General features: G+C 27.0%; 1 protein-coding gene across 1 annotated transcript; it reads left to right on the plus strand.

Moving 5' to 3' along the window:
• Nucleotides 1–91: 91 nt before the first annotated feature.
• LOC129971120 (transcription elongation factor 1 homolog) lies at nt 92–12,666 on the plus strand. Its single transcript, XM_056084609.1, has 4 exons — nt 92–254; nt 3,749–3,896; nt 8,206–8,276; nt 12,537–12,666. The coding sequence occupies exons 2-4, from the start codon at nt 3,781–3,783 to the stop codon at nt 12,599–12,601; spliced, it is 252 nt and encodes an 83-aa protein (XP_055940584.1). The 5' UTR covers nt 92–254; nt 3,749–3,780; the 3' UTR covers nt 12,602–12,666.
• The last annotated feature ends 990 nt before the right edge of the window (nt 12,667–13,656 follow it).

The raw sequence follows: 13,656 nt of genomic DNA on the forward strand, positions 1-13,656 counted from the left end.
ACTTCGATAATTTTGTATTATCAGAAAATGTAACACGTGGTTGACTTTTTTCCCTGTGCCGTTTTCTTTTCCCATCAAATCAAAGCCGAAATGAAATGAAATAGACTAAATTAAATTTACAGTATCAAAATAATGAAAGCGGGTAAACGGCGAAGTTGAATATGGAATTAACTTTTTAATTGTCTGTTAGTTTAAAAATCTTTGAATTAAATTTTTTATTCCTCAGTAATACATTTTTCGCCTACACCTAAAAAGTATGTAAATATGATAATTTACTTTACAAATCATTTAGGGATATTTGATTTGCAAGATGATTCTATATTACGTAAAATGAATTGCCGAAAGAAAAAAAGATGATAAACATTTGCATTTTTCTTAAGAAACGGGAATAGAAATGTTATAAAATTGATAAAACTCTAAGAATCCATAGTTGTGAAATAAAGAAATGAATCGTAATTTGTAATGTTAGAATTTGCTTTTATTTCTTTACGTGAAATAGTTTTAGAATTGATATTGTATAAAAGTTTGTTAAAAGAAATGTTCTTTAACAATAAAAATTTTCAAGAATTATGAAATTATATTTGAATAGAAATAATTTTGATTACTTTTTCTTCTCCGTTCTCTGATGTGTGATTCTCGGATTCATCATTTATAGATATAATCTATTTATTTTTGGTATTGTTTATTGCTGTGAATTTTGATCGAGAAATGTGTATATGATAAATGGTCAAGGTACTTGAATGAAAAAAGTGTTTATTTTCTTTTTTATATTTTTAAGAGTTTTTTGTTTTTTCATCTTATATATTATGTTTCTGTTAAATGTGCTTTATGTTACTGTTTTTTAAATAAGTAATAAAAGTTGATAACATCTTTTTTGTAAAAGAGAAGCTAGTTGCAGCACTCAAATTTCAATTTCTGCTGTCAGCTCAAAATTATATGCAGTTGTCCTCTATGTATATAAGCTGCTTAATGTATATTTATAAGAATATCCTTGGGAGAGAAAAACTTGATATACTAAAACTTAAATCTTTATATCTTAAAATTTGATTTCATTTTTTGAAGTTCTCATGTTACATTTTCTTTATTATTTTTTTAATAATTATTTAAAATTAGAAATTTCATACATTTATATATCAAGTGACAAAAATAAATGCTGAATTTTATGTGCTTAATTAGAAATAGTGATAATTTCTGGTATTTATTACCTAATGGGAGTTTGAATGCAAACAATACTGCAAAAAATTTTTCTCATAAGAGTTTAGTATTGTAAAAATTATCTTTGGGTAACCCAGAATCTTAAGTTGTAATTATCTTAATTGTATTTATAAAATTATTGATGTATCTTTTTTCGATTGATGACTTCTAGCAAAGTAATAAAAAGATAGTAAAAGTTGACAGCAAATGTGACCATTGGGTGGGAAGGAGCTATGTTCCAGTTCCAACTGTGAATTGCAAAAGTTTCTGTTAAACCACTGATAAGTTCAAGGTTAGAAAATATTTTTCTAGTATATTATCTAGTGACACATTGTGATCTGGCTTTAATGCTTACAAATGTTATCCACTATGCATCTCTATATCAATATCGATGCTGTTATTCAATGTGCACAGATTGATATATATATATCGACCGAACTGATCTTGCCTATATATATCTTGTTGATTTGTTTCAATGCACTCTCCGAGTATTAATAATTTTATCTAATGGTAATTTCAAATGAATGAAGTCACTGAATTATTTAGCTACTGATTGAAATCAGCTAATGAGCATGCAGAATAAAAATGAGTAAAAAAGTATTACTTTTTAAATATAACTATTGGTAATTTAAGTATTTTGCTGTTATAAGTATTGTGTGAATTTGCTGTAATCAAATATTTCTTTTATTTTCTCAAAATGTTCATTTCTAGAACTTATGAAACTACACAAAATTAGGCCTTTGTTGCTTTTGCTCAAATATTATAAAATAGAAACAGAAGGCTTTAAATGAAATGATATATAAAGGAAAATGATATTTAAAAATTCAGTGTATATATCACATGAATCATTTACTCTCTTCATTTTGTTTAAGTTAAGCCAAGCTTATTTATTAAAGTTATTTTGCAAGTTATGTATGATTTTATCATTTGGTTGCTTAGTTAGGGATTGATAACTAATATGGAATTCCAACTCCATTAGTGGAAATGCCAGTTAGTATGGTTATTGCCAGTGTTTCAGTTTTATTAGTTCAGTTTAGAATGTCTAAACTCAGAATAAGAGTATTTTTTTATAATAAAAATTATGTATAACTTTAAATGATATGTAATTTGTTTTATGACTTCTGAAAGTTCTACGAATTCTGACTATATACATATTTTTAAGTTTTGTGTAACAGTGATATGTATGATTTTGCAACATGCAAAGATTAGGTTGTCTCAATAATTGAGAAACTCAAGAACTGCCATTACTGTAATTGTATTTATGTTCAACAACTTTTCAAATAAATTCCAGCATTTTTTATTTTTACTTTACTTTTATTTTTTAATAAACTAAAATGTTATAAAATAGACAATCTTGCACATATACAGGCATAGATGGAAATAATAGAAACATGCAGTTATTCAAAATTTGGCTTGCATGCTGTTAGGTATGATAGAAGAGAATTTATAATTCTTTAGAAAGTAATGATCAAATAGCTACTAGATGCGCAGAGAAGTTGAAAGAATAATAATTGGAAAATAAAATGATGAGTGAATAATAATGGAAAATTCTTTACCTTTGGTGAGTGTGTATTGTTGCTAAAAATGCTCACCACTCACAATACTGTCCCTTTTATATTGGTGGCTCATTGATTAGTAAACCTTTTTGAAAAAACCTAGTGTTTCCAAAGCATTTATGCTGTTGATGGAGATTCTTACTATGTTGACATTTCTGTTGCTTATTTTCAGTATGCACTTGGAAATTTAATCACTAATACTGAATCCAAATACAGTGTTGGCCAGTAGCATCCTTTAGGTCACCCAGTGGATTTTCTGGCCATCCTTTTGTTAATGTTAAACATATGTTTCTTGTTTACTTTTTTTTTCTTCGCATTTATTATCTCAAAATTGTGTGAGTTTTGTACCACTCAATATATATGTATGTCTTCATATATACAAAAAGTAAAATATTTAAGAAAGTTTTAATATTTAGATTGCTGATGCAGTTATTTTGTAAAATGTGGAATAGCAGAGGCTTTATCTCTTGAATGGAACCATGAAAAATTTGGATTTTCTCCCATAAATACTAGGATAACAGAGGCGCTTAAAATAAAGGAAACTGGAAAATAATTCATTTGAATTGGAAATAAAAACTATTATTATTATTAGTTAATAAAAAAACCTACATCAACTTTATAATATTATATGATAAAAATATATATTATTGTTATTTATATTTTTTAATTCAGAATTTTTAATAATCTTTGATAAACTATAAATACTATGGAAATCTGTACTTTGACTTGTTCTTTAATATATTTGATCAAAAAAGGCTTGAAGTAAAAAATAATAAATAAATAAATAAAATCGATGATCAATAAAAGCAAATATAGCAAATAAAATATGTTTTAAAAATATATAAATATAACTGTATATATTTTTATTACCTTCAGGTGTGATAGATTTACAAAAATATAGATGTTTTGACGCATTTTTGTAAGATTTAAAAAACTCTGAAACTATTAAAATTTCTTTATATATTTATTGTTTTTGAATTAAAATTTTCTTTTTTTAGGTTCTAAAAAGCTATATTTTCAAAGTGTAACCATGGGCAGGCGAAGAAGTAAAAGGAAACCACCACCCAAACAAAAAGCAATTATGCCTTTGGAAACACAGTTCAATTGCCCATTTTGTAATCATGAAAAATCTTGTGAAGTAAAAATGTAAGAAATTAAATTTCTTAATTAAGCAGTTTTCATTATCAGATAAAAAAATTTTTCATGTAGTAAAAGAATTACATACTCCATTGAAATTAGAGGAGAAAAACTAATTTCACCAAGGCAAAGATTTCAAATTACTTTCGATTGTTAGAGAAAAACAATGAAATATTGCATATTGAATCAGCCATAGATAATAACTTTATTTTTATTGCATAGTTTAGAATTTCATATAAAATAAATATTAAACATGATATGTATTGCCACATTTAAATAAATGATTATAATCAAATACTTTAAGGAACACTGAAGTATGTGTGGTTTCTGAAATTTTCTAAACTTGTTCATTTTTGATTAACATTGCCAATAAATATTTTTGCTCTTTTATTCTTATTTAATTAATTTTCTTTGGACTCTTAAACTTTAGTCCATATGCATTTAAACAATTTCAATTTATGGAAAGAAAATAAACATAGTTAATTTATTTCGACATAGAAGCTTATTTATTTAAACATGGCAATACAAATCATACTAAAAATAATTGAAATTAGTGGTTGAAAATCACTTTTTAGCTCCTATCTTTTAATCAATTGCAACTATGGAAAAACTTTTACAAAATGTCATTACAGAATTTCAGTATGACATTTTAATAGCTTAAATGTTTCAGTTTTGCGTAACAATCATTGTTTTTAGATGTTTTTGTGAAGATTGTAAACTTAAAATTAAGGGAAATGCAATAATTTGCCTTGAAAAACAATTTCTAAAATTATAAACTTCATATTCTACAGTCTTTTCAAAAATAGTTTCAACTTCATGCTTAGTATGATTAATAAACATTTAATACATAGCAAATTTGTTATTCATTTAATGTAGAATTGTTCTTTGGTATTTTCTGAATAAGAGACAAAGGATCAGAGTGTGATTGCACATTTAATTAAGCTTTTTAAAATTTTGTGCAAATAGTTTTAATACTTCTTCAGTTGTATTTCTTGTTAATCTCATCTCCTTTAACTGTAAATATCCATCTGTAAAAAAATCACAATTTTTTGAATATTCAAGAAACAGTATTTTTATTTCCTTCATGTATACATTTCATTGAACCCCCTACATTTAACCACCAACCATTTCAAAAAACTTTGTATTTATGTTCTCTAAAGATTGCTAGCATTACTATTTATGGTGTATAAAAATATATTGTAGACTTTTCTACAGTAAAATAGCCATGTATTATTATCTGAAATTGATTACTGCACTTTTAATGGTAAGAAAGAACAATCTGAAAATAGATGAAAAAGAAGTATTTTAATTTAGACTGGTAAGTAGAAAGTATCTCAATGGAAAAACATATCTATTTCACAGAACATTAGTAATCTGAAGTAGTGTGATAATTTAAAATTTTTTTTATCGATAGTTCCAAATTGTATTACAATAGTGGTTATATATATATATATATATTATAATGATTAAAATTTAATCTCCTAGAAAATATGTGAAAGTTTGATTAAGTATGTATTAGGTAGAAGATTGCCATCAAAATAATTAAATGCATTAAAAAAATGCTATTTTTTTAAAATTCCAAAATTAATATTTCTGGATCCAAAATCCCTAAAATGTTGTTTATATGTTATGAAATAAAATCATTTGTCATAGCCTTTCAGTCTGTCTACAACAGATCAAAGCTCATTTAGGGGGTCCAGAGAAATGAATTGACTAATTATTTGACTAAACAAGTAACAGACCAAGACAACATCTACGATATTATGCCAATTCCTGGATCATGGTCAAATTCATATTGAAGAAACTGATAATTAATAAATGGCAAAATAGATGTACATTGTTCAAAACAAGATTTGTTTATACAGTTTTCCTGCAAATATATATAAATTGCTGTTTTGATGGTTTTATGAACCCTGTACTCAATTCGCATTGGGTTTTTCCACTCTACCAAAGTTTTATTGGGAAATCAGCAAACTGCCCATACGGTTTACCAATTACCCATGAGAACACAACATTGTATCTTTCATCATTTAAAGGTGCCCAATTTTCAAGAAGTTTCCCTCCTCCCTTTCTAGATATTGGACACCTTTATTCCTACTATTCTTTTTTACTTGGAACTTATTATAGATAGCAAAACATGCTTAAGTATAATATCTGAAATCAAATAATTTTTAAGGCTAGCATTTGACTCTGCTATGATATGTACTGACTATGTCTTTGTGTTCTCTGCAGCTCTTTTTATTTTTGATTTTTCCTTGCTACTTATTATTATTATTTTACATTTGAGTAAAAAATAATGATGAATAAGGGCAAGTAAATCTTCTGAACAGATCACTAACATAATTAATATTTTTCAATTATTAAAAATTCTTTTAAAAATATTACTGTAGACTATAAGGTTTTTGCTACATGATTTCATTTTGAGAATTATTAATTCAAATTTTAGATTTTTCCCATTTTAAAAATGATTAGAGATGGAAAATCTAATGACATCATTGAAGTGCTTAGGTGTTGGATGGACCTGTTAAAATTTTGAAGAGATGACTTATCAGTCTTGTTATCTTATAAGAGCAATTGGCAGAATGGGTTACTTACAGTTAGTGGCAATCTTTAAAGTTGAAGGTTTTTTACAACAGATAGTGAACATAACAGTGTGAACAGATAGTGAAAGAAAAAAATCAGCAACAGAAGTGTAGAATTTCAACGATTCAAAAGAAATGTCCTTCATCTTGCTTTAATTGGAATCTTGAGATGTATTCCTCACAGCATGCCTTCACTATTATGTAACCGCATTGGCCATTGAATAAAGAAATGTTATTTATTAATAAATGACTTATTGAATTCTATAAAATTAATATTTTGTTAAGAAGTTTGTTTGACAAAAATAAATATTTAGAAGAAAGAAAATATAAAATATTTTTTAACTTTTATATATCAGAATTACTGTAATGTGTGCTGATTGTTGGCATTAATTTCAGAGGTTCTGGTTAATTAATTGATGCAGGTAGAGTGCCATTTTAGAGTGAATCAATGATAATCTGCTTTTGATATCTATTTTAGTTTATAGGATGAAAACTCATAATTTCCAAACTTTGTTACAAGGGATGCTGAGATTTATTTTACACGAGAATGCATATCCACTATACTATAAGTAAATGTTACTTTCATGGCTCAAGGTTTGCTTGATGAAAAGATATTTTACTTAATAAAACCTGTGTGAAACATAGCTATGTGAAATATTGTAAATGTGTTCATTCTGTTTTTCTTAATGAACTAAGTGTTTCAGAGTCAAATTCAAAAGATAAAAGTTTCTATTGAAAAACTTGCATTAGACATAACTTTACTGGTATTATCATAGAGTAAATTATGTTTGTTATTGTACAATATTTTATAGGTTGGAATCTATCTGCAAATTTGTGCTTTATCATATATTATACAAAAAACTTTCTACAGGATATATTTGTGGATGTAGAGCATCTAAACTGACATATAATCACTTCTTGTATAGGAGATGTTAAAATAATGCAATTAAAATTTTTTGAAAAACATGTTAACAATTTTCCTCAATAAATTTTATATTTATTGAGATATTTTTTGATATGAAATGACATAAATTCATTTTCATATTACTTTAAAATTCAAAAATTAACTGTCTAATAAAATTTTATTTTAAAATATTTTTTAATAATTTAATGAGTGTTTAAATAGATGTTACAATATTATTTTTCACTGTTTTATTTACTATATTTGTGTAAAAATGCATTAATTAGCATGATTATTAAGCTTATTTTGTGCGCGCACATTATTATTCATGTAATTGTGTACAAGTTTGATCTTAATTATAAATCAAGATTTTAATATTAATATAAAGCTTAAAGAGAAGAGTAGCTTAGAGATAAATTTTTTTTAATATTACCATAGTGATGTTTTTTTTTTTTTTTTTTACTGTCATTCTTTCTGTAAATTCCATGGCGTTAAAATTGATAAGTATACGTTGTCATGGCAAATACAATTAAGCCTGAAACATTATCAGAATATGATTTCTTGAGCTAAATATTTGAGTTATCTTGATTTTTTATTAACAGAAGAAGATTTTTTTTTCTCAGCTGGAATAGGAATACTTATTTTGTTTCAGACATTTCTTTGTAATGCCTGTAGTATGTTTCTACAACTTTACTTCTTTTTTCTTGCAATGAGCACAGTTCACATTCCAGAGATAGAGGCATGCAACTAGTTGGAATCATTATTGCATTTTTTAAATATTTTCCAGTTTATTTTCTTGTGATTATGTATAATGACACAATGATTATTTTTTTAGGGATAGACAAAGGAATACTGGTCGAATTACATGTCGGGTTTGTCTAGAAGACTTTCAAACTTCCATTAATTGTATCCTTTTGAAGGCAGATAAATAATATAGCCATTTAGCAGATTTGCAATTACTTTTTTTATTTACAATATAAAATTTGTATAAGTGCAGTTATGTTTGTAGCAGTTTCAAGAATGAATCGGCATATTTGTGTAATTCTCTAATGTTTCTTTGAATTCTTAATTTCAAGTGTGTGCTGTGGAAAGTTAAATTCTAAATTTTCTTATATTTTTAAAGATATAAGTAAGGGAGTGTTTGTTATGTTTGTTACATTATTTTTGAAATGATACATATGATTAATTTTCTCTTTAAACCTTAGTTAATTGCTATTAATTAATTTTTTTATATGTGTGTTACATAATTCCCTCCAGGATTTGGAATGATTATTCTGAAGACTAATAAGTTATAAACAGTTGTATTGTTATAGGCATTGGCAACTTATACAAAATCATTATGTAGTTACTATAATTTAGAATTCTACCCTGTTTAGTCATGATTTTTGTAAGCTCCATTACTTTGGCTCATGATTACTGTAAGTTAAGCTCCTTTTTCAATAGATTTTAAATAGTTTAATAACTAATTAATAAAATATTGTTAGGTTTGATCTCTCGGGAGTTTTGCTGAATTCAAGGTTCAAGAAATTATTTTCTAAAAATTGAAAAGATATATTCATTTCTTCACACTGCAAAGAGACGAAAAGTTTTATGAAAGAAGATCAATGGAATTTTTCTCAAGAATTTCAATGATTAGATCAATAAAATTGTTTGTAAAGAAACTAGTGTGGCGGGAAGGCATGACTTAGTAAGGATGTTCATTGAATTCCCGGTACTGCATGTGAAGAAGTTTAGTCATTGGACTAACCCGGATATTTTGACTAGTGCCACTAGAACTATCTGCAGCAGCAGCATTTTATTAAGTGGATTTCTTCAAAATGATCATATTTAGCTGTTGTGACAAAATGTTCTCAGATACTTCAAGATCAGCTGTTTAACATCAGAAAAAATTTAGATGATTTCAAAGCTAGAAAATTTTTTGAGAAACATGAGATACTAATCATTATTCCAAAGATGAATGACTAACAAGTTGATTGATCCAATATTGATATTTCTGATCGCAAATCATATCATGTTTCGCTCTGCCCATTTTTAGATGTCATAATTTCCGAATAAGTTTTTAGTTCATAAAAGTATTATTTCTTTTTCCTATTTGATTTCTGGCTGAAATTATATCAATAATTGTTATACATTAATCAAATTTTATGAGCATGACCTTCTTGAAAATGGTGTCTTCATCACCACTTCACTAGTAGATCAGAGTACATGCCTCATTAAAAGTCATTAAAAACTGCTTATTTTTTATGGTCCTTATGTAAGGGCCTTAAAAGTGTTTGCTTTTTTCACAAATGCTTGTTTTTCTTTCTAAAGATAAAATAAAATTTTCTGGAAGTTAGATTTGTTGTAATATTAAAAGAAACTTTTTTTTCCACGCGTGTACGTGTTTCATCCTTCAATGAAAAGTGCTGATCATAAAGGAAGTGATGCTGGTTGCCGATTCATTAATGAGTCCAAAGTTCGATAAAAGTTTCTCTTTCTCCTATGATAGTTATACATACACAGAGAAAAAAATATCTGTTTCATTCACCTAACTTTTTTTATCATCTTATTTTCTGTTGCTTACATTGATAAGCAAAAAAAAAAAAGTTTCTTTTCAGAGATAATTTTATGTTTTGGCCCAAAATAGAATGTAAAGGTGGTTTATATGTGACTTAAATTCACTGTTGTACTTTTGCTTTGTGGTTACTTCTTTGCAAAATATTTATTATAACATCTTATTTTAACATTTTTACTGCATGTAATTTTTTGTACAAAAGTATTTTTTTTTTTTTTTTTAACAATATGCCATGGAAATGTGTACTCAATTCACACATTGAACACACACAACACACATTGAATGGTTGAAGGTTCCCAAAAATGAATATAAAGCAAAATGATCATGGTGCTCCAAAGAATTTGATATTTCTAATTTTGGAGAAACAACTGTAAAAGTCCAAGACAAGAATTTTTGGAATCTTCTAAGCTTAAAAAAAATATACTTTTAACTTCTATTGTCATAGATAGTTAGAAAATGCACCATTGAACCAACATGCATCTGAAATCTGGCAAGATGTGATAAATTATGTAAAATTAGTTGGTGGCAAAGTTACCTCTAAATTATTTTTCACTTTTTCCCAAGCTACTAGAGATAAATTAAACCTGTGAAGTTTCTTTTTTTCACATGTGTTACAGACCGCATTAAGCCATTTCTTCAAATGTATCAAGAGTGATGGCCTTCTGTTGCCTTTTTGTGCATCTGATATTTATAAGTTGTTAAAACAATGTTTCTAATTTTTTTTAAAGTTTTAAAAGAAAATTTCATAGCTGAAATTTCTCCAATAAATAGCGTATGTAAATTTAATTTTTCTGAAAGTGAATCCTATTCTGCAATTGATAAAGTGAATGCAGGTATAAAAGGAGATAAATTATTGGAAAAATTGCATTCCAAAAAAGAAATATCCTGCTAAAATTATTTTCTTTTCAAGCATGCCTGTTCAGAAATTTGTTTTAGAAATGCTGGCATAATAATTAAGTCTTCAATAAATTATGCTTTAGTAAGAAATGGAATGTGTCTTGTATACATGACAGAGAAATGACATGTCATGTATATTGACCCAGTATACATGAGAGAAAACTAGTAAGTGTGAAAATAAAATGAAACAAGTTATTTTGCACCAGAAAAAAAAATAAATGAAGGTGAATGTGATACTGTTCTAATATAGTATATAGATTTTTTGGAAAATGCAGTCAAACCATCCTTACTGGATGTCAAGAATTTTAATGTCAGAAAAATGCGATTTGCTGATTTTTAAAATTTTTTTTTCAGGCAATAAGCTTGATAAACTATGGAAGGTTTTGAAAATTATTTTCATTCTTTCTCATACACAAATATCTATTGAAAGAGAATTTATTATTAATAAAAATATTTAGGTGGAAAATTTAAATGAGATATCATATATTTCACAGTGTTTATTCTATGATCCTGTGAAACAATTTGGTAGAATCCACTGAATAAACATTACTAAAGAATTGAATAGGAGCATCAGCAGCCCATTTAAAATATCACCTATTTTTGGAGAACTAAAGAGCTGAAGAGATTGCTACGAATTACATAAAGATAAGACATTAGAATCTGATTCTTCAGTCTCTCTACGGAATAAGAAATCTCTCTTAGAAGAGGAAATTGAATATAATGCTAATGTTCTTGCTCAACAAGCTCAGTAAATCGGAGACTTTTCACTGCTAAAAAATCAATTGAGTTGCGAAAAACTGACAAGAAAATTGAACATTTAAAAGAGATAGTGAAATTTCTATTACTTACATTCTTAACCTCTTTTTCTATTAAGAAGCTGAAATGTTGAATTAGTGTCACAGTTTTTCTTCTTAATACAGACTCTAATGTAAATAAAGTATTCCAAATATGGACTGAAAATGCTTGAATTAGATTTTCATGACAAACTTGCAGAAAAATATTTTAAGTAACTTCGCTTTAATGTTTATGAAAAATATGCAATAGTTACTGGTGGTATTCTATGTTTCTGTTTTTTAAAACTTTTTTTTAGTGAATTTCTTCATAATTTAATTACATAAGCAAAACTACTAAGTAAATATTGGTCCTTAATTTTTGTCTCAAAAATGATTATAAACTGCTTATTTTTTAAGATAAAATTTGATTGTAGATGCTGAATATTTGCTATAGAAAAGATGAATATATTTCCAAATTGTTGATTTATCAAAATTATAATTTGATGTGAAATTGTTATTGTTTACTTGATTTAGAATAACTGATGTAATAACAGAAACTCCAGAGATTAGCTACAGTTAGCTTATGCTTTAGAAGATTGAACACATATTTGTAAAATACAACGTGCGAAAACAAATTTATTACTATGGCATTTAAGAATTTATACTATAATATGAGCATAAATATTAATAAAGTGTTCAATAAGTTAAGCAAAAGAATCGGTAAATGAATATTATCTCCTAATTTGCTTATTTGCCCTTTGTTTTGAACATCAAAATCAGATAGTTTTGATTGGATAGTTTTTTCATAATTGTTTGGCCATAATAAGACATATGCTGTATGCTTATGGCTTTCATCCTTGCTATAAATAAATTGTTTTTGAATTTTTATTTTAAATGATTTTTTAAATATTCTGTTAAAAAGAATCTTTAACTAATGCTAAGATCTTTCTGAACCTGTTGATGTTTATAGTGATTGGATTGATGCCTGTGAATCTGCAAATCAATAACATTGACTACAAAGGAACAAGTCCTTTCCTGTATATACTGATTAAACTCATTCTGTATATGTTCATTATTTTAGTTTACTTTTTGCATCATGAAAGCCAAAAAACGTCTTTGTTGAATTAATATTCATTCTGCATATTTTGTTCTAGACGAATAAGTTTTTCATTCATAAATGAGTAACGGGAATTTTACTAATTAAATAAATTATACTGATTTTTTTAAAAAACAAAATGGAATAAAATGTTTTTCTATTATCCTGTTGTTCTTTAACTAAATAAATTAAAAATGTGGAGTGCATTGAATTAAAAAAATTATGATTTAAATCATTTGTTAAAAACTGCAAACCTTCTCGTAAAAACGAAATTTGTTGAAAACTTCAAATTTCGATTTCTATGAAATTTTAGTGATTCTGTTATTTTTATCATGCAAAATGACAATTCATACCAAAGTTTTTATAAGAATGTTTATTCATAATTATTTGGAATTCATGCAAATTATTGGCTGGAAATAATGGTCCCTTGTATTCCGTACAACATTTTCAATATGCTGACCTTCCCTGTGTACAGCATATTGTGTATGACATACTCTACTGCTCCATGTAAACTGTCAATTTCGATTTCGTAACAGCCCGTCTTATGTTCTGTTTCAAGGCCTATGCAGGTTTAAAACGCCACCAGCATATACGGATTTCAGGCACTCCCACAGCCAAAAGTTACATGGGGTGATGGAAAGGAGTGGCCATTCCTTCTGAAAATATTGACTGATAACTCTCGAAATGCTACCGTAGAAGGGTCTGTGCTGAACGATGAATATGTGGCCGTGCTCCATTTTGCAGAAAAGAATATTGAGCCCAAGCATTGTAATTGCGAAATAACAAAAGTTTTCAGCATTTTCCCATATTTTTCGCTATTAACGGAGCAGGTAATAGGACCTGTTTAGGTGAGATTCTCCAAAATGTACGGTCCAAATATGAAGTTGGCCGTGAAACCGCACCACACGGTCACATTAGTGGAATGCAACGACATTTCCTGGATCACTGTGGGACGTTCACGTGCCC

This window comes from Argiope bruennichi, chromosome 6 (genome assembly GCF_947563725.1).
Source record: "Argiope bruennichi chromosome 6, qqArgBrue1.1, whole genome shotgun sequence".
Classification (NCBI taxonomy): domain Eukaryota; kingdom Metazoa; phylum Arthropoda; class Arachnida; order Araneae; family Araneidae; genus Argiope; species Argiope bruennichi.